Source organism: Engystomops pustulosus, chromosome 10, assembly GCF_040894005.1.
Source record: "Engystomops pustulosus chromosome 10, aEngPut4.maternal, whole genome shotgun sequence".
Taxonomy (NCBI): domain Eukaryota; kingdom Metazoa; phylum Chordata; class Amphibia; order Anura; family Leptodactylidae; genus Engystomops; species Engystomops pustulosus.
Window position 1 is genome coordinate 1,801,021 of NC_092420.1, and position 22,030 is coordinate 1,823,050.

Sequence of the window (22,030 nt, forward strand, 5' to 3'; positions counted from 1 at the left end):
TAGGAGGAGATCACTACATACAGATTATACATCACCACTAGGGGGAGCTCACTACATACACATTATACACCACCACTAGGGGGAGATCACTACATACACATTATACACCACCACTAGGAGGAGATCACTACATACACATTATACACCACCACTAGGAGGAGATCACTACATACACATTATATACCACCACTAGGGGGAGATCACTACATACAGAATATGAGACCGCAGCTCTGGTTGTGAGTGGAGCACTGCGCTGTAGATGAGTGTGTGATGGGCTCATTCCTGACCACTTCTGATCTAGTTGCTTCTCTTCTGCATTGCGGTCAGGATTAGAAGTCTCCTATAATCCTTCATATGATTAGTTGCCCCAGCTATGATTCCTCCTCGGACATGTGGTGATTGTGGTGGTCGTGGTGAGCAGATGGTGGCTGTCTGGACGGTTGCGCCAGGCGGTGGGGGGGGGGGGTATACGGTCTGACATCTCTTTAGTTTGGGCTCAGTCTTCCCCGGACTCTGTGCAGCGCCAGCGTGGAGGGAGGTACAGATGGCGATCCATTACCGGAGCCGCACCAGGGTCACATGACTTTTATGGCTTCCATTGTGCCTGTGGTCAGAGCTGTGTGCGTGGCATCTGTCACTGCGACCAAAGCGCCGGACGCAATAGTCAGTGACTAACGTTCCCCATCACATCTCGGCCGTGACGCGTCCACGCTGCAGGGGACATCACGTGGCGGGGGCCGCACGCTCCCGGTCTCATTACTATTCTGTCTGATGAAATAATTTGTGTCCTCGGGATGTGACCGGCACATAATCAGAGAGAAGCCGCGGCCAACGGAGCGCAGGGACGGGTCAGCACCGGGAGACGCAAGATGTGTCCTACAGAGGAGCAAGGAGACCCCCCCTCACACTCATGTCCATCTTGCTTTTCCTCAGTTTGAATGAAAAAAGCAGCGATAACGGAACAAAACGGGCGACATCAAATATACATTAATGTGAGAGCGAGACTGACACATTACCCATTACCATTCTGTGACAAAGGCTTGAAAGATCGTGTGAAATTAGCCCAATACTGCCCCCTATGTACAGGAATATAACTACTATAATACTGCCCCCTATGTACAGGAATATAACTACTATAATACTGCCCCCTATGTACAAGAATATAACTACTATAATACTGCCCCCTATGTACAAGAATATAACTACTATAATACTGCCCCCTATGTACAGGAATATAACTACTATAATACTGCCCCCTATGTACAGGAATATAACTACTATAATACTGCCCCCTATGTACAGGAATATAACTACTATAATAATGCCCCTATGTACAGGAATATAACTACTATAATACTGCCCCCTATGTACAGGAATATAACTACTATAATACTGCCCCCTATGTACAAGAATATAACTACTATAATACTGCCCCCTATGTACAGGAATATAACTACTATAATACTGCCCCCTATGTACAGGAATATAACTACTATAATACTGCCCCCTATGTACAGGAATATAACTACTATAATACTGCCCTCTATGTACAGGAATATAACTACTATAATACTGCCCCCTATGTACAGGAATATAACTACTATAATACTGCCCCCTATGTACAAGAATATAACTACTATAATACTGCCCCCTATGTACAGGAATATAACTACTATAATACTGCCCCCTATGTACAAGAATATAACTACTATAATACTGCCCCCTATGTACAGGAATATAACTACTATAATACTGCTCCCTATGTACAGGAATATAACTACTATAATACTGCTCCCTATGTACAAGAATATAACTACTATAATACTGCCCCTATGTACAAGAATATAACTACTATAATACTGCCCCCTATGTACAAGAATATAACTACTATAATACTGCCCCCTATGTACAGGAATATAACTACTATAATACTGCCCCCTATGTACAGGAATATAACTACTATAATACTGCTCCCTATGTACAGGAATATAACTACTATAATACTGCTCCCTATGTACAGGAATATAACTACTATAATACTGCCCCCTATGTACAGGAATATAACTACTATAATACTGCCCCCTATGTACAGGAATATAACTACTATAATACTGCCCCCTATGTACAGGAATATAACTACTATAATACTGCCCCCTATGTACAGGAATATAACTACTATAATACTGCCCCCTATGTACAGGAATATAACTACTATAATACTGCCCCTATGTACAGGAATATAACTACTATAATACTGCCCCTATGTACAGGAATATAACTACTATAATACTGCTCCCTATGTACAGGAATATAACTACTATAATACTGCCCCTATGTACAGGAATATAACTACTATAATACTGCCCCCTATGTACAAGAATATAACTACTATAATACTGCCCCCTATGTACAGGAATATAACTACTATAATACTGCTCCCTATGTACAGGAATATAACTACTATAATACTGCCCCCTATGTACAGGAATATAACTACTATAATACTGCCCCCTATGTACAGGAATATAACTACTATAATACTGCCCCCTATGTACAGGAATATAACTACTATAATACTGCCCCCTATGTACAGGGATATAACTACTATAATACTGTCCCCTATGTACAGGAATATAACTACTATAATACTGCCCCCTATGTACAGGAATATAACTACTATAATACTGCCCCCTATGTACAAGAATATAACTACTATAATACTGCCCCCTATGTACAAGAATATAACTACTATAATACTGCCCCCTATGTACAAGAATATAACTACTATAATACTGCCCCCTATGTACAGGAATATAACTACTATAATACTGCTCCCTATGTACAGGAATATAACTACTATAATACTGCCCCCTATGTACAGGAATATAACTACTATAATACTGCCCCCTATGTACAGGAATATAACTACTATAATACTGCCCCCTATGTACAGGAATATAACTACTATAATACTGCCCCCTATGTACAGGAATATAACTACTATAATACTGCCCCCTATGTACAGGAATATAACTACTATAATACTGCCCCCTATGTACAAGAATATAACTACTATAATACTGCCCCCTATGTACAAGAATATAACTACTATAATACTGCCCCCTATGTACAAGAATATATCTACTATAATACTGCCCCCTATGTACAGGAATATAACTACTATAATACTGCCCCCTATGTACAGGAATATATCTACTATAATACTGCCCCCTATGTACAGGAATATAACTACTATAATACTGCCCCCTATGTACAGGAATATAACTACTATAATACTGCCCCCTATGTACAAGAATATAACTACTATAATACTGCCCCCTATGTACAGGAATATAACTACTATAATACTGCCCCCTATGTACAGGAATATAACTAGGAATATAACTACTATAATACGGCCCCCTATGTACAGGGAAATATAACTACTATAAATATGCCCCCTATGTACAGACGAGATCACTCACGGATATAATACTGCCCCCTATGATACAGGAAAACCCCCTATGTCAGAATATAACTACTATAATACTGCCCCCTATGTAAGGAATATAACTACTATAATACTGCCCCCTATGTACAGGAATATAACTACTATAATACTGCCCCCTATGTACAGGAATATAACTACTATAATACTGCCCCCTATGTACAGGGATATAACTACTATAATACTGCCCCTATGTACAGGAATATAACTACTATAATACTGCCCCCTATGTACAAGAATATAACTACTATAATACTGCCCCCTATGTACAGGAATATAACTACTATAATACTGCCCCCTATGTACAAGAATATAACTACTATAATACTGCCCCCTATGTACAGGAATATAACTACTATAATACTGCTCCCTATGTACAGGAATATAACTACTATAATACTGCTCCCTATGTACAAGAATATAACTACTATAATACTGCCCCCTATGTACAAGAATATAATTACTATAATACTGCCCCCTATGTACAAGAATATAACTACTATAATACTGCACCCTATGTACAGGAATATAACTACTATAATACTGCCCCTATGTACAGGAATATAACTACTATAATACTGCCCCCTATGTACAGGGATATAACTACTATAATACTGCCCCTATGTACAGGAATATAACTACTATAATACTGCCCCTATGTACAGGAATATAACTACTATAATACTGCCCCCTATGTACAAGAATATAACTACTATAATACCGCCCCCTATGTACAGGAATATAACTACTATAATACTGCCCCCTATGTACAAGAATATAACTACTATAATACCGCCCCCTATGTACAGGAATATAACTACTATAATACTGCCCCCTATGTACAGGGATATTACTACTATAATACTGCCCCCTATGTACAGGAATATAACTGCTATAATACTGCCCCCTATGTACAAGAATATAACTACTATAATACTGCCCCCTATGTACAAGAATATAACTACTATAATACTGCCCCCTATGTACAGGAATATAACTACTATAATACTGCCCCTATGTACAAGAATATAACTACTATAATACTGCCCCCTATGTACAGGAATATAACTACTATAATACTGCCCCCTATGTACAAGAATATAACTACTATAATACTGCCCCTATGTACAAGAATATAACTACTATAATACTGCCCCCTATGTACAGGGATATAACTACTATAATACTGCCCCTGTGTACAGGAATATAACTACTATATTACTGCCCCCTATGTACAGGAATATAACTACTATAATACTGCCCCCTATGTACAGGAATATAACTACTATAATACTGCCCCCTATGTACAGGAACAAGAATATAACTACTATAATACTGCCCCCTATGTACAGGAATATAACTACTATAATACTGCCCCCTATGTACAAGAATATAACTACTATAATACTGCCCCCTATGTACAAGAATATAACTACTATAATACTGCCCCCTATGTACAAGAATATAACTACTATAATACTGCCCCCTATGTACAGGAATATAACTACTATAATACTGCCCCTGTGTACAGGAATATAACTACTATATTAGTGCCCCCTATGTACAGGAATATAACTACTATAATACTGCCCCCTATGTACAGGAATATAACTACTATAATACTGCCCCCTATGTACAGGAACAAGAATATAACTACTATAATACTGCCCCCTATGTACAGGAATATAACTACTATAATACTGCCCCCTATGTACAAGAATATAACTACTATAATACTGCCCCCTATGTACAGGAATATAACTACTATAATACTGCCCCCTATGTACAGGAATATAACTACTATAATACTGCCCTCTATGTACAGGAATATAACTACTATAATACTGCCCCCTATGTACAGGAATATAACTACTATAATACTGCCCCCTATGTACAAGAATATAACTACTATAATACTGCCCCCTATGTACAGGAATATAACTACTATAATACTGCCCCTATGTACAGGAATATAACTACTATAATACTGCCCCCTATGTACAGGACTATAACTACTATAATACTGCCCCTATGTACAGGAATATAACTACTATATTACTGCCCCTATGTACAGGAATATAACTACTATAATACTGCCCCCTATGTACAAGAATATAACTACTATAATACTGCCCCTATGTACAGGAATATAACTACTATAATACTGCCCCCTATGTACAAGAATATAACTACTATAATACTGCCCCCTATGTACAGGAATATAACTACTATAATACTGCCCCTGTGTACAGGAATATAACTACTATATTACTGCCCCCTATGTACAGGAATATAACTACTATAATACTGCCCCCTATGTACAGGAATATAACTACTATAATACTGCCCCCTATGTACAGGAACAAGAATATAACTACTATAATACTGCCCCCTATGTACAGGAATATAACTACTATAATACTGCCCCCTATGTACAAGAATATAACTACTATAATACTGCCCCCTATGTACAGGAATATAACTACTATAATACTGCCCCCTATGTACAGGAATATAACTACTATAATACTGCCCTCTATGTACAGGAATATAACTACTATAATACTGCCCCCTATGTACAGGAATATAACTACTATAATACTGCCCCCTATGTACAAGAATATAACTACTATAATACTGCCCCCTATGTACAGGAATATAACTACTATAATACTGCCCCTATGTACAGGAATATAACTACTATAATACTGCCCCCTATGTACAGGACTATAACTACTATAATACTGCCCCTATGTACAGGAATATAACTACTATATTACTGCCCCCTATGTACAAGAATATAACTACTATATTACTGCCCCCTATGTACAGGAATATAACTACTATAATACTGCCCCCTATGTACAGGAATATAACTACTATAATACTGCCCCTATGTACAGGAATATAACTACTATAATACTGCCCTCTATGTACAAGAATATAACTACTATAATACTGCCCCCTATGTACAGGAATATAACTACTATAATACTGCCCCCTATGTACAAAAATATAACTACTATAATACTGCCCCCTATGTACAGGAATATAACTACTATAATACTGCCCCCTATGTACAGGAATATAACTACTATAATACTGCCCCCTATGTACAAGAATATAACTACTATAATACTGCCCCCTATGTACAGGACTATAACTACTATAATACTGCCCCTATGTACAGGAATATAACTACTATATTACTGCCCCCTATGTACAAGAATATAACTACTATATTACTGCCCCCTATGTACAAGAATATAACTACTATATTACTGCCCCCTATGTACAGGACTATAACTACTATAATACTGCCCCTATGTACAGGACTATAACTACTATATTACTGCCCCCTATGTACAGGAATATAACTACTATAATACTGCCCCCTATGTACAAGAATATAACTACTATAATACTGCCCCCTATGTACAAGAATATAACTACTATAATACTGCCCCCTATGTACAGGAATATAACTACTATAATACTGCCCACTATGTACAAGAATATAACTACTATAATACTGCCCCCTATGTACAAGAATATAACTACTATAATACTGCCCCCTATGTACAGGAATATAACTACTATAATACTGCCCCCTATGTACAAGAATATAACTACTATAATACTGCCCCCTATAACTACTATAATACTGCCCCTATGTACAGGAATATAACTACTATATTACTGCCCCCTATGTACAAGAATATAACTACTATATTACTGCCCCCTATGTACAGGACTATAACTACTATAATACTGCCCCTATGTACAGGACTATAACTACTATATTACTGCCCCCTATGTACAGGAATATAACTACTATATTACTGCCCCCTATGTACAGGAATATAACTACTATAATACTGCCCCCTATGTACAAGAATATAACTACTATAATACTGCCCCCTATGTACAGGAATATAACTACTATAATACTGCCCCCTATGTACAGGAATATAACTACTATAATACTGCCCCCTATGTACAGGAATATAACTACTATAATACTGCCCCCTATGTACAAGAATATAACTACTATAATACTGCCCCCTATGTACAGGAATATAACTGCTATAATACTGCCCCCTATGTACAGGAATATAACTACTATAATACTGCCCCTATGTACAGAAATATAACTACTATAATACTGCCCCCTATGTACAGGAATATAACTACTATAATACTGCCCCCTATGTACAGGAATATAACTGCTATAATACTGCCCCCTATGTACAGGAATATAACTACTATAATACTGCTCCTATGTACAGGAATATAACTACTATAATACTGCCCCCTATGTACAGGAATATAACTACTATAATACTGCCCCCTATGTACAGGGATATAACTACTATAATACTGCCCCCTATGTACAAGAATATAACTACTATAATACTGCCCCCTATGTACAGGAATATAACTACTATAATACTGCCCCCTATGTACAGGAGTATAACTACTATAATACTGCCCCCTATATACAGGAGTATATCTACTATAATACTGCCCCCTATGTACAAGAATATAACTACTATAATACTGCCCCCTATGTACAGGAATATAACTACTATAATACTGCCCCCTATGTACAAGAATATAACTACTATAATACTGCCCCCTATGTACAGGAATATAACTACTATAATACTGCCCCCTATGTACAGGAATATAACTACTATAATACTGCCCCCTATATACAGGAGTATATCTACTATAATACTGCCCCCTATGTACAAGAATATAACTACTATAATACTGCCCCCTATGTACAAGAATATAACTACTATAATACTGCTCCCTATGTACAGGAATATAACTACTATAATACTGCCCCCTATATACAGGAGTATATCTACTATAATACTGCCCCCTATGTACAAGAATATAACTACTATAATACTGCCCCCTATGTACAGGAATATAACTACTATAATACTGCCCCCTATGTACAAGAATATAACTACTATAATACTGCCCCCAATGTACAGGAATATAACTACTATAATACTGCTCCCTATATACAGGAGTATATCTACTATAATACTGCCCCCTATGTACAGGAATATAACTACTATAATACTGCCCCCTATGTACAAGAATATAACTACTATAATACTGCCCCCTATGTACAAGAATATAACTACTATAATACTGCCCCCTATGTACAAGAATATAACTACTATAATACTGCCCCCTATGTACAGGAATATAACTACTATAATACTGCCCTCTATGTACAGGAATATAACTACTATAATACTGCCCCCTATGTACAGGAATATAACTACTATAATACTGCCCCCTATGTACAAGAATATAACTACTATAATACTGCCCCCTATGTACAGGAATATAACTACTATAATACTGCCCCTATGTACAGGAATATAACTACTATAATACTGCCCCCTATGTACAAGAATATAACTACTATAATACTGCCCCCTATGTACAAGAATATAACTACTATAATACTGCCCCCTATGTACAGGAATATAACTACTATAATACTGCTCCCTATGTACAGGAATATAACTACTATAATACTGCCCCCTATATACAGGAGTATATCTACTATAATACTGCCCCCTATGTACAAGAATATAACTACTATAATACTGCCCCCTATGTACAGGAATATAACTACTATAATACTGCCCCCTATGTACAAGAATATAACTACTATAATACTGCCCCCAATGTACAGGAATATAACTACTATAATACTGCTCCCTATATACAGGAGTATATCTACTATAATACTGCCCCCTATGTACAGGAATATAACTACTATAATACTGCCCCCTATGTACAAGAATATAACTACTATAATACTGCCCCCTATGTACAAGAATATAACTACTATAATACTGCCCCCTATGTACAAGAATATAACTACTATAATACTGCCCCCTATGTACAGGAATATAACTACTATAATACTGCCCTCTATGTACAGGAATATAACTACTATAATACTGCCCCCTATGTACAGGAATATAACTACTATAATACTGCCCCCTATGTACAAGAATATAACTACTATAATACTGCCCCCTATGTACAGGAATATAACTACTATAATACTGCCCCTATGTACAGGAATATAACTACTATAATACTGCCCCCTATGTACAAGAATATAACTACTATAATACTGCCCCCTATGTACAAGAATATAACTACTATAATACTGCCCCCTATGTACAGGAATATAACTACTATAATACTGCTCCCTATGTACAGGAATATAACTACTATAATACTGCCCCCTATGTACAGGAATATAACTACTATAATACTGCCCCCTATGTACAGGAATATAACTACTATAATACTGCCCCCTATGTACAGGAATATAACTACTATAATACTGCCCCCTATGTACAGGAATATAACTACTATAATACTGCCCCCTATGTACAGGGATATAACTACTATAATACTGTCCCCTATGTACAGGAATATAACTACTATAATACTGCCCCCTATGTACAGGAATATAACTACTATAATACTGCCCCCTATGTACAAGAATATAACTACTATAATACTGCCCCCTATGTACAAGAATATAACTACTATAATACTGCCCCCTATGTACAAGAATATAACTACTATAATACTGCCCCCTATGTACAAGAATATATCTACTATAATACTGCCCCCTATGTACAGGAATATAACTACTATAATACTGCCCCCTATGTACAGGAATATATCTACTATAATACTGCCCCCTATGTACAGGAATATAACTACTATAATACTGCCCCCTATGTACAGGAATATAACTACTATAATACTGCCCCCTATGTACAGGAATATAACTACTATAATACTGCTACCTATGTACAGGAATATAACTACTATAATACTGCCCCTATGTACAGGAATATAACTACTATAATACTGCCCCCTATGTACAGGAATATAACTACTATAATACTACCCCCTATGTACAAGAATATAACTACTATAATACTGCCCCCTATGTACAGGAATATAACTACTATAATACTGCCCCTGTGTACAGGAATATAACTACTATAATACTGCCCCCTATGTACAAGAATATAACTACTATAATACTGCCCCCTATGTACAGGAATATAACTACTATAATACTGCCCCCTATGTACAGGAATATAACTACTATAATACTGCCCCCTATGTACAGGGATATAACTACTATAATACTGCCCCTGTGTACAGGAATATAACTACTATATTACTGCCCCCTATGTACAGGAATATAACTACTATAATACTGCCCCCTATGTACAGGAATATAACTACTATAATACTGCCCCCTATGTACAGGAACAAGAATATAACTACTATAATACTGCCCCCTATGTACAGGAATATAACTACTATAATACTGCCCCCTATGTACAAGAATATAACTACTATAATACTGCCCCCTATGTACAAGAATATAACTACTATAATACTGCCCCCTATGTACAAGAATATAACTACTATAATACTGCCCCCTATGTACAGGAATATAACTACTATAATACTGCCCCTGTGTACAGGAATATAACTACTATATTACTGCCCCCTATGTACAGGAATATAACTACTATAATACTGCCCCCTATGTACAGGAATATAACTACTATAATACTGCCCCCTATGTACAGGAATATAACTACTATAATACTGCCCCCTATGTACAGGAATATAACTACTATAATACTGCCCCCTATGTACAAGAATATAACTACTATAATACTGCCCCCTATGTACAAGAATATAACTACTATAATACTGCCCCCTATGTACAGGAATATAACTACTATAATACTGCCCCCTATGTACAGGAATATAACTACTATAATACTGCCCTCTATGTACAGGAATATAACTACTATAATACTGCCCCCTATGTACAGGAATATAACTACTATAATACTGCCCCCTATGTACAAGAATATAACTACTATAATACTGCCCCCTATGTACAGGAATATAACTACTATAATACTGCCCCTATGTACAGGAATATAACTACTATAATACTGCCCCCTATGTACAAGAATATAACTACTATATTACTGCCCCCTATGTACAGGAATATAACTACTTCAATACTGCCCCCTATGTACAGGAATATAACTACTATAATACTGCCCCTATGTACAGGAATATAACTACTATAATACTGCCCTCTATGTACAAGAATATAACTACTATAATACTGCCCCCTATGTACAGGACTATAACTACTATAATACTGCCCCCTATGTACAAGAATATAACTACTATAATACTGCCCCCTATGTACAGGAATATAACTACTATAATACTGCCCCCTATGTACAGGAATATAACTACTATAATACTGCCCCCTATGTACAAGAATATAACTACTATAATACTGCCCCCTATGTACAGGACTATAACTACTATAATACTGCCCCTATGTACAGGAATATAACTACTATATTACTGCCCCCTATGTACAAGAATATAACTACTATATTACTGCCCCCTATGTACAAGAATATAACTACTATATTACTGCCCCCTATGTACAGGACTATAACTACTATAATACTGCCCCTATGTACAGGACTATAACTACTATATTACTGCCCCCTATGTACAGGAATATAACTACTATAATACTGCCCCCTATGTACAAGAATATAACTACTATAATACTGCCCCCTATGTACAGGAATATAACTACTATAATACTGCCCCCTATGTACAAGAATATAACTACTATAATACTGCCCCCTATGTACAAGAATATAACTACTATAATACTGCCCCCTATGTACAGGAATATAACTACTATAATACTGCCCACTATGTACAAGAATATAACTACTATAATACTGCCCCCTATGTACAAGAATATAACTACTATAATACTGCCCCCTATGTACAGGAATATAACTACTATAATACTGCCCCCTATGTACAAGAATATAACTACTATAATACTGCCCCCTATAACTACTATAATACTGCCCCTATGTACAGGAATATAACTACTATATTACTGCCCCCTATGTACAAGAATATAACTACTATATTACTGCCCCCTATGTACAGGAATATAACTACTATAATACTGCCCCTATGTACAGGACTATAACTACTATATTACTGCCCCCTATGTACAGGAATATAACTACTATATTACTGCCCCCTATGTACAGGAATATAACTACTATAATACTGCCCCCTATGTACAAGAATATAACTACTATAATACTGCCCCCTATGTACAGGACTATAACTACTATAATACTGCCCCCTATGTACAGGAATATAACTACTATAATACTGCCCCTATGTACAAGGATATAACTACTATAATACCGCCCCCTATGTACAGGAATATAACTACTATAATACTGCTCCTTATGTACAGGAATATAACTACTATAATACTGCCCCCTATGTACAGGAATATAACTACTATAATACTGCCCCCTATGTACAGGAATATAACTACTATAATACTGCCCCCTATGTACAGGAATATAACTACTATAATACTGCCCCCTATGTACAGGAATATAACTACTATAATACTGCCCCCTATGTACAAGAATATAACTACTATAATACTGCCCCCTATGTACAGGAATATAACTGCTATAATACTGCCCCCTATGTACAGGAATATAACTACTATAATACTGCCCCTATGTACAGAAATATAACTACTATAATACTGCCCCCTATGTACAGGAATATAACTACTATAATACTGCCCCCTATGTACAGGAATATAACTGCTATAATACTGCCCCCTATGTACAGGAATATAACTACTATAATACTGCTCCTATGTACAGGAATATAACTACTATAATACTGCCCCCTATGTACAGGAATATAACTACTATAATACTGCCCCCTATGTACAGGGATATAACTACTATAATACTGCCCCCTATGTACAGGAATATAACTACTATAATACTGCCCCCTATATACAGGAGTATATCTACTATAATACTGCCCCCTATGTACAAGAATATAACTACTATAATACTGCCCCCTATGTACAAGAATATAACTACTATAATACTGCTCCCTATGTACAGGAATATAACTACTATAATACTGCCCCCTATATACAGGAGTATATCTACTATAATACTGCCCCCTATGTACAAGAATATAACTACTATAATACTGCCCCCTATGTACAGGAATATAACTACTATAATACTGCCCCCTATGTACAAGAATATAACTACTATAATACTGCCCCCTATGTACAGGGATATAACTACTATAATACTGCCCCCTATGTACAGGAATATAACTACTATAATACTGCCCCCTATGTACAGGAATATAACTACTATAATACTGCCCCCTATGTACAGGAATATAACTACTATAATACTGCCCCCTATGTACAGGAATATAACTACTATAATACTGCCCCCTATGTACAGGAATATAACTACTATAATACTGCCCCCTATGTACAAGAATATAACTACTATAATACTGCTCCCTATGTACAGGAATATAACTACTATAATACTGCCCCCAATGTACAGGAATATAACTACTATAATACTGCTCCCTATATACAGGAGTATATCTACTATAATACTGCCCCCTATGTACAGGAATATAACTACTATAATACTGCCCCCTATGTCCAGGGCTGTGGTGAGGTGTGAGGGTTGGGGTGTATATTTGGGGTATGTTGCTCTGCGGATGTTGTCCTTGGAGATGACCTTGGGGTGCAGTGCACCTGTGTGGGGTGCGGGGGCGCTCTGGTGCACGTGCTGCTGGGTAATAGGTTTGTGTGGTGACGAATGATCTTCATCAAACGAGAGTCTTTATAATGTTTGATATAATGTCAGGTTTCATTACGCTCCAGGGCGAGGAGGGGGAGGGGCTGGGGGGCAGCGGGGGGGGGGGGGCAGTGCTGGGATCGGGGGATGAATGACTGGAATAGCAATATCACAGCGCTCTGCAGGCAGGGATGGCGCGATGCTCTGCAGGCAGGGATGGCGCGATGCTCTGCATCCTGCAGTACGCAATCAATTGTCAGCGATGGGGGGCTCCATCATTGCTGGGGTCATACAGGGTCAGGGCACAGCGGGACACAATGTGACCCAATACTGCCCCCGCAGCACAGAGTGTTTCAGGAGAGGAATGTCCAGCCCCCGCAGCACAGAGTGTTTCAGGAGAGGGAATGTCCGGCCCCCGCAGCACAGGGTGTTTCAGGAGAGGAATGTCCGGTCCCAGCAGCACAGAGTGTTTCAGGAGAGGAATGTCCGGTCCCCGCAGCACAGAGTGTTTCAGGAGAGGGATGTCCGGTCCCAGCAGCACAGAGTGTTTCAGGAGAGGAATGTCCGGCCCCAGCAGCACAGAGTGTTTCAGGAGAGGAATGTCCGGTCCCCGCAGCACAGAGTGTTTCAGGAGAGGAATGTCCGGTCCCAGCAGCACAGAGTGTTTCAGGAGAGGGAATGTCCGGTCCCAGCAGCACAGAGTGTTTCAGGAGAGGGAATGTCCGGTCCCAGCAGCACAGAGTGTTTCAGGAGAGGAATGTCCGGTCCCAGCAGCACAGAGTGTTTCAGGAGAGGGAATGTCCGGTCCCAGCAGCACAGAGTGTTTCAGGAGAGGGAATGTCCGGTCCCCGCAGCACAGAGTGTTTCAGGAGAGGGAATGTCCGGTCCCCGCAGCACAGAGTGTTTCAGGAGAGGGAATGTCCGGTCCCAGCAGCACAGAGTGTTTCAGGAGAGGAATGTCCGGTCCCCGCAGCACAGAGTGTTTCAGGAGAGGAATGTCCGGTCCCAGCAGCACAGAGTGTTTCAGGAGAGGGATGTCCGGTCCCAGCAGCACAGAGTGTTTCAGGAGAGGAATGTCCGGTCCCCGCAGCACAGAGTGTTTCAGGAGAGGAATGTCCGGTCCCAGCAGCACAGAGTGTTTCAGGAGAGGGATGTCCGGTCCCCGCAGCACAGAGTGTTTCAGGAGAGGAATGTCCGGTCCCAGCAGCACAGGGTGTTTCAGGAGAGGAATGTCCGGTCCCAGCAGCACAGAGTGTTTCAGGAGAGGAATGTCCGGCCCCCGCAGCACAGAGTGTTTCAGGAGAGGAATGTCCGGCCCCCGCAGCACAGAGTGTTTCAGGAGAGGAATGTCCGGTCCCAGCAGCACAGAGTGTTTCAGGAGAGGAATGTCCGGTCCCAGCAGCACAGAGTGTTTCAGGAGAGGAATGTCCGGTCCCAGCAGCACAGAGTGTTTCAGGAGAGGAATGTCTGGTCCCCGCAGCACAGAGTGTTTCAGGAGAGGAATGTCTGGTCCCCGCAGCACAGAGTGTTTCAGGAGAGGGAATGTCCGGTCCCAGCAGCACAGAGTGTTTCAGGAGAGGAATGTCCGGCCCCAGCAGCACAGAGTGTTTCAGGAGAGGAATGTCCGGTCCCAGCAGCACAGAGTGTTTCAGGAGAGGAAGGTCCGGTCCCAGCAGCACAGAGTGTTTCAGGAGAGGAATGTCCGGTCCCCGCAGCACAGAGTGTTTCAGGAGAGGAATGTCCGGTCCCAGCAGCACAGAGTGTTTCAGGAGAGGAAGGTCCGGTCCCAGCAGCACAGAGTGTTTCAGGAGAGGAATGTCCGGTCCCCGCAGCACAGAGTGTTTCAGGAGAGGAAGGTCCGGTCCCAGCAGCACAGAGTGTTTCAGGAGAGGGAATGTCCGGCCCCAGCAGCACAGAGTGTTTCAGGAGAGGAATGTCCGGTCCCAGCAGCACAGAGTGTTTCAGGAGAGGGAATGTCCGGTCCCAGCAGCACAGGGTGTTTCAGGAGAGGAATGTCCGGTCCCAGCAGCACAGAGTGTTTCAGGAGAGGAATGTCCGGTCCCAGCAGCACAGAGTGTTTCAGGAGAGGGAATGTCCGGTCCCAGCAGCACAGAGTGTTTCAGGAGAGGGAATGTCCGGTCCCAGCAGCACAGAGTGTTTCAGGAGAGGGAATGTCCGGTCCCAGCAGCACAGAGTGTTTCAGGAGAGGAATGTCCGGTCCCAGCAGCACAGAGTGTTTCAGGAGAGGGAATGTCCGGTCCCAGCAGCACAGAGTGTTTCAGGAGAGGAATGTCTGGTCCCCGCAGCACAGAGTGTTTCAGGAGAGGGAATGTCCGGTCCCCGCAGCACAGAGTGTTTCAGGAGAGGAATGTCCGGTCCCCGCAGCACAGAGTGTTTCAGGAGAGGGATGTCCGGCCCCCGCAGCACAGAGTGTTTCAGGAGAGGAATGTCCGGCCCCAGCAGCACAGAGTGTTTCAGGAGAGGGAATGTCCGGCCCCAGCAGCACAGAGTGTTTCAGGAGAGGAATGTCCGGTCCCCGCAGCACAGAGTGTTTCAGGAGAGGAAGGTCCGGTCCCAGCAGCACAGAGTGTTTCAGGAGAGGGAATGTCCGGCCCCAGCAGCACAGAGTGTTTCAGGAGAGGGAATGTCCGGTCCCCACAGCACAGAGTGTTTCAGGAGAGGGAATGTCCGGTCCCCGCAGCACAGAGTGTTTCAGGAGAGGAATGTCCGGTCCCAGCAGCACAGAGTGTTTCAGGAGAGGAAGGTCCGGTCCCCGCAGCACAGAGTGTTTCAGGAGAGGAATGTCCGGCCCCAGCAGCACAGAGTGTTTCAGGAGAGGGATGTCCGGCCCCAGCAGCACAGAGTGTTTCAGGAGAGGAATGTCCGGTCCCCGCAGCACAGAGTGTTTCAGGAGAGGGAATGTCCGGTCCCAGCAGCACAGAGTGTTTCAGGAGAGGAATGTCCGGTCCCCGCAGCACAGAGTGTTTCAGGAGAGGGAATGTCCGGTCCCAGCAGCACAGAGTGTTTCAGGAGAGGAATGTCCGGCCCCAGCAGCACAGAGTGTTTCAGGAGAGGGATGTCCGGTCCCAGCAGCACAGAGTGTTTCAGGAGAGGGAATGTCCGGTCCCAGCAGCACAGAGTGTTTCAGGAGAGGGATGTCCGGCCCCAGTGTTTCATGTCTCTGCTCTTCTCTATAGGAGGAAGATATAGAATATTATGATTCCAAGGCGGACACAGAATATGTGAGTATGCGGACCCCTGGGGCGGCCTGCTATTGTGCCTCGTTCTGTGCCTCGTTCTGTGCCTCGTTCTGTGCCTCACTTATTGTCTTTGCCCCTCACAGGACGACCCGGAGGGCGAGGAGGAGCCCAGGGAAACATCAAATTCTCTCAGATTGGACTTCACAGATGATCCAAACTTCAAGACCAAAGTGAATTATTCGTACACGGCGGTGCAGATCCCCACCGACATCTACAAGGGCTGTGAGTACGGGAGAGCTGAGGGTCTGCTACAGTGTACACCGCCGCTCAAAGGTTTGGGGTCACAGTTTGGTGCTTTCCATGACAACAACAATTATTTTTCAAATCAGTTACAAAAGGAATAGAAATTCTATCGTCCAGACACCGACCGGGGGAGGGGGGGGGGGGGGGGGAATATCCTTTTTCTTCTTCAGACTTTGCTATCGTCAGGGGGGTGAGATCTGGGGCCCGGGGCCCCTCCATTACAGGTAGATCCCGGCGGCTGCCTCCTCCCTAAATAGTTATGGATAATTTGGAGGCTTTGGGTCATTGTCCTGTTGTAAGATGAAATTGGCTCCAATCAGGCCCTGCCCACCGGGTGTGTCCCTCCTTATCCCGAATCCCTCTGACCTTGTACAAATCTCCCCCTTTTATTCCCCAGACCACCCACGACCTCCCCGGCCCCCGCGCACGACCTCCCTCACTGCACAACCTCCAGCACCGCGCACGACCTCCCCGGCCCCCGCGCACGACCTCCAGCACCGCGCACGACCTCCCCGGCCCCCGCGCACGACCTCCCTCACTGCACAACCTCCAGCACCGCACACGACCTCCCCGGCCCCCGCGCACGACCTCCCTCACTGCACAACCTCCAGCACCGCGCACGACCTCCCTGGCCCCCGCGCACGACCTCCCTCACTGCACAACCTCCAGCACCGCGCACGACCTCCCCGGCCCCCGCGCACGACCTCCCTCACTGCACAACCTTCAGCACCGCGCACGACCTCCCTCACTGCACAACCTCCAGCACCGCGCACGACCTCCCCGGCCCCCGCGCACGACCTCCCCGGCCCCCGCACACAACCTCCCCCACTGCACAACCTCCAGCACCGCACACGACCTCCCCCACTGCACAACCTCCAGCACCGCACACGACCTCCCCCACTGCACAACCTCCAGCACCGCACACAACCTCCCCCACTGCACAACCTCCAGCACCGCACACGACCTCCCCCACTGCACAACCTCCAGCACCGCACACAACCTCCCCCACTGCACAACCTCCAGCACCGCGCACGACCTCCCCGGCCCCCGCGCACGACCTCCCTCACTGCACAACCTCCAGCACCGCGCACGACCTCCCCGGCCCCCGCGCACGACCTCCCCGGCCCCCGCACACAACCTCCCCCACTGCACAACCTCCAGCACCGCACACAACCTCCAGCACCGCACACAACCTCCCCCACTGCACAACCTCCAGCACCGCACACGACCTCCCCCACTGCACAACCTCCAGCACCGCACACGACCTCCCCCCATGTGGCTGATGGCATCGGGCGTCTTCCAGCATCTTCTCAGTTGTTCTGGGTGATCCCCACTCCACAAACTTATCTGTCCGTCCATAACACTTTTCTCCAATCTTCCTCTGTCCAATGTCTGTTCTATTGTCCATATGAATCTTCCCCTTTGTGGCCGCCACTACAGTAGATTTTGGTATAGAATGAATATGTCGTTGGATGGATTTGGGAAAGCTGGATGGATGTGGGAAAGCTGGGTGTTTTGCCACTAATGAGGATTAATTTGCGTCCAGCTGGAAGTCCTGCATAACTGCCTGGTGCAGACTTCCCAGATTGTCTCCACCCTGGGGATGAGACGGCTGCAGCCAAGGCCTGTGGAGTGTTTGGGGTGCCGGGCAGTAGGCAGCACCTGGTGAGGTAGGTACCTCTATGTGTACTTAGTGCCATAGAGGCCTCAGCTTTATTTTTGCTGTTTTGTTTATTTTTTTTTACTGCTGAATAAAACTCCCTGAAGTCAGTGGTACCGGAGCCGCACAGTGTGGACAGTGACTTACTGGACACGTGTACCCCAGAGGACGACCCCGGACCTCATCCCCTGCACCTCAGATATGGCTTTTTCTTTGCCCTCTATGTAAGGAAGCTGCTGGTTGTGGACATGTGAGGGGTCGGTTTCTCCCCCTAGAGACTGTATTGTACTTGTCCTGTTGCTTAGTTGTGCAGCGGGGCCTCCCACTTCTCCTTATACTCTGGAAAGAGGCAGCGTGTGCTCTGAAGGGACTGGTACCCACCATTGTAGGAAATCTTCAGTTTCTTTGCAATTTGTCACATGGAATGGCCTTTTTTTGGCCATTGCGAGAGTTTCATAGAACAAATGCGATGCTCCAGATCCTCAACCAGATCAAAGGAAGGTGAGTTTTATATCTTCTCTAATCAGCTGCGAGCAAACGGGAACAATGGCCTCCATTACCCATCTTACACAGTGACCAAGCACAATGTACCTGTAAGCCCCTGGAGGGGTTATTGGGGCCTATATGCATGTATGTATGCACCTCTGTAGGTATTGTATGTATGCACCTCTGTAGGTATTGTATATATGCACCTCTGTAGGTATTGTATATATGCACCTCTGTAGGTATTGTGTATATGCACCTCTGTAGGTATTGTATATATGCACCTCTGTAGGTATTGTATATATGCACCTCTGTAGGTATTGTATGTATGCACCTCTGTAGGTATTGTATGTATGCACCTCTGTAGGTATTGTATATATGCACCTCTGTAGGTATTGTATATATGCACCTCTGTAGGTATTGTATGTATGCACCTCTGTAGGTATTGTATGTATGCACCTCTGTAGGTATTGTATGTATGCACCTCTGTAGGTATTGTATATATGCACCTCTGTAGGTATTGTATATATGCACCTCTGTAGGTATTGTATATATGCACCTCTGTAGGTATTGTATATATGCACCTCTGTAGGTATTGTATGTATGCACCTCTGTAGGTATTGTATATATGCACCTCTGTAGGTATTGTATATATGCACCTCTGTAGGTATTGTATGTATGCACCTCTGTAGGTATTGTATGTATGCACCTCTGTAGGTATTGTATGTATGCACCTCTGTAGGTATTGTATATATGCACCTCTGTAGGTATTGTATGTATGCACCTCTGTAGGTATTGTATGTATGCACCTCTGTAGGTATTGTATGTATGCACCTCTGTAGGTATTGTATGTATGCACCTCTGTAGGTATTGTATGTATGCACCTCTGTAGGTATTGTATATATGCACCTCTGTAGGTATTGTATATATGCACCTCTGTAGGTATTGTATGTATGCACCTCTGTAGGTATTGTATGTATGCACCTCTGTAGGTATTGTATGTATGCACCTCTGTAGGTATTGTATATATGCACCTCTGTAGGTATTGTATATATGCACCTCTGTAGGTATTGTATGTATGCACCTCTGTAGGTATTGTATATATGCACCTCTGTAGGTATTGTATATATGCACCTCTGTAGGTATTGTATATATGCACCTCTGTAGGTATTGTATATATGCACCTCTGTAGGTATTGTATGTATGCACCTCTGTAGGTATTGTATGTATGCACCTCTGTAGGTATTGTATGTATGCACCTCTGTAGGTATTGTGTGTGTGTGTGTGTGTATATATATATATGCACCTCTGTAGGTATTGTATATATGCACCTCTGTAGGTATTGTGTGTGTGTGTATATATATATATGCACCTCTGTAGGTATTGTATGTATGCACCTCTGTAGGTATTGTATGTATGCACCTCTGTAGGTATTGTATATATGCACCTCTGTAGGTATTGTATATATGCACCTCTGTAGGTATTGTATATATGCACCTCTGTAGGTATTGTATGTATGCACCTCTGTAGGTATTGTATGTATGCACCTCTGTAGGTATTGTATGTATGCACCTCTGTAGGTATTGTATGTATGCACCTCTGTAGGTATTGTGTATATGCACCTCTGTAGGTATTGTATGTATGCACCTCTGTAGGTATTGTATGTATGCACCTCTGTAGGTATTGTATGTATGCACCTCTGTAGGTATTGTATGTATGCACCTCTGTAGGTATTGTATGTATGCACCTCTGTAGGTATTGTATATATGCACCTCTGTAGGTATTGTATATATGCACCTCTGTAGGTATTGTATATATGCACCTCTGTAGGTATTGTATATATGCACCTCTGTAGGTATTGTATGTATGCACCTCTGTAGGTATTGTATGTATGCACCTCTGTAGGTATTGTATGTATGCACCTCTGTAGGTATTGTATATATGCACCTCTGTAGGTATTGTATGTATGCACCTCTGTAGGTATTGTATATATGCACCTCTGTAGGTATTGTATATATGCACCTCTGTAGGTATTGTATATATGCACCTCTGTAGGTATTGTATA

General features: G+C 42.3%; 1 protein-coding gene across 4 annotated transcripts in view; it reads left to right on the top strand.

The window, feature by feature from the left end:
* CACNA2D2 (calcium voltage-gated channel auxiliary subunit alpha2delta 2) overlaps positions 1 to 22,030 on the top strand; it is a 217,657-nt gene that overhangs the window by 106,135 nt on the left and 89,492 nt on the right. For all 4 annotated transcript variants that reach the window (XM_072128014.1, XM_072128015.1, XM_072128016.1 and 1 more), the window contains 2 exons: positions 17,517 to 17,561; positions 17,663 to 17,801. In XM_072128014.1, coding sequence (XP_071984115.1) covers positions 17,517 to 17,561; positions 17,663 to 17,801 — 184 coding nt within the window. The remainder of the gene's footprint in view (positions 1 to 17,516; positions 17,562 to 17,662; positions 17,802 to 22,030) is intronic.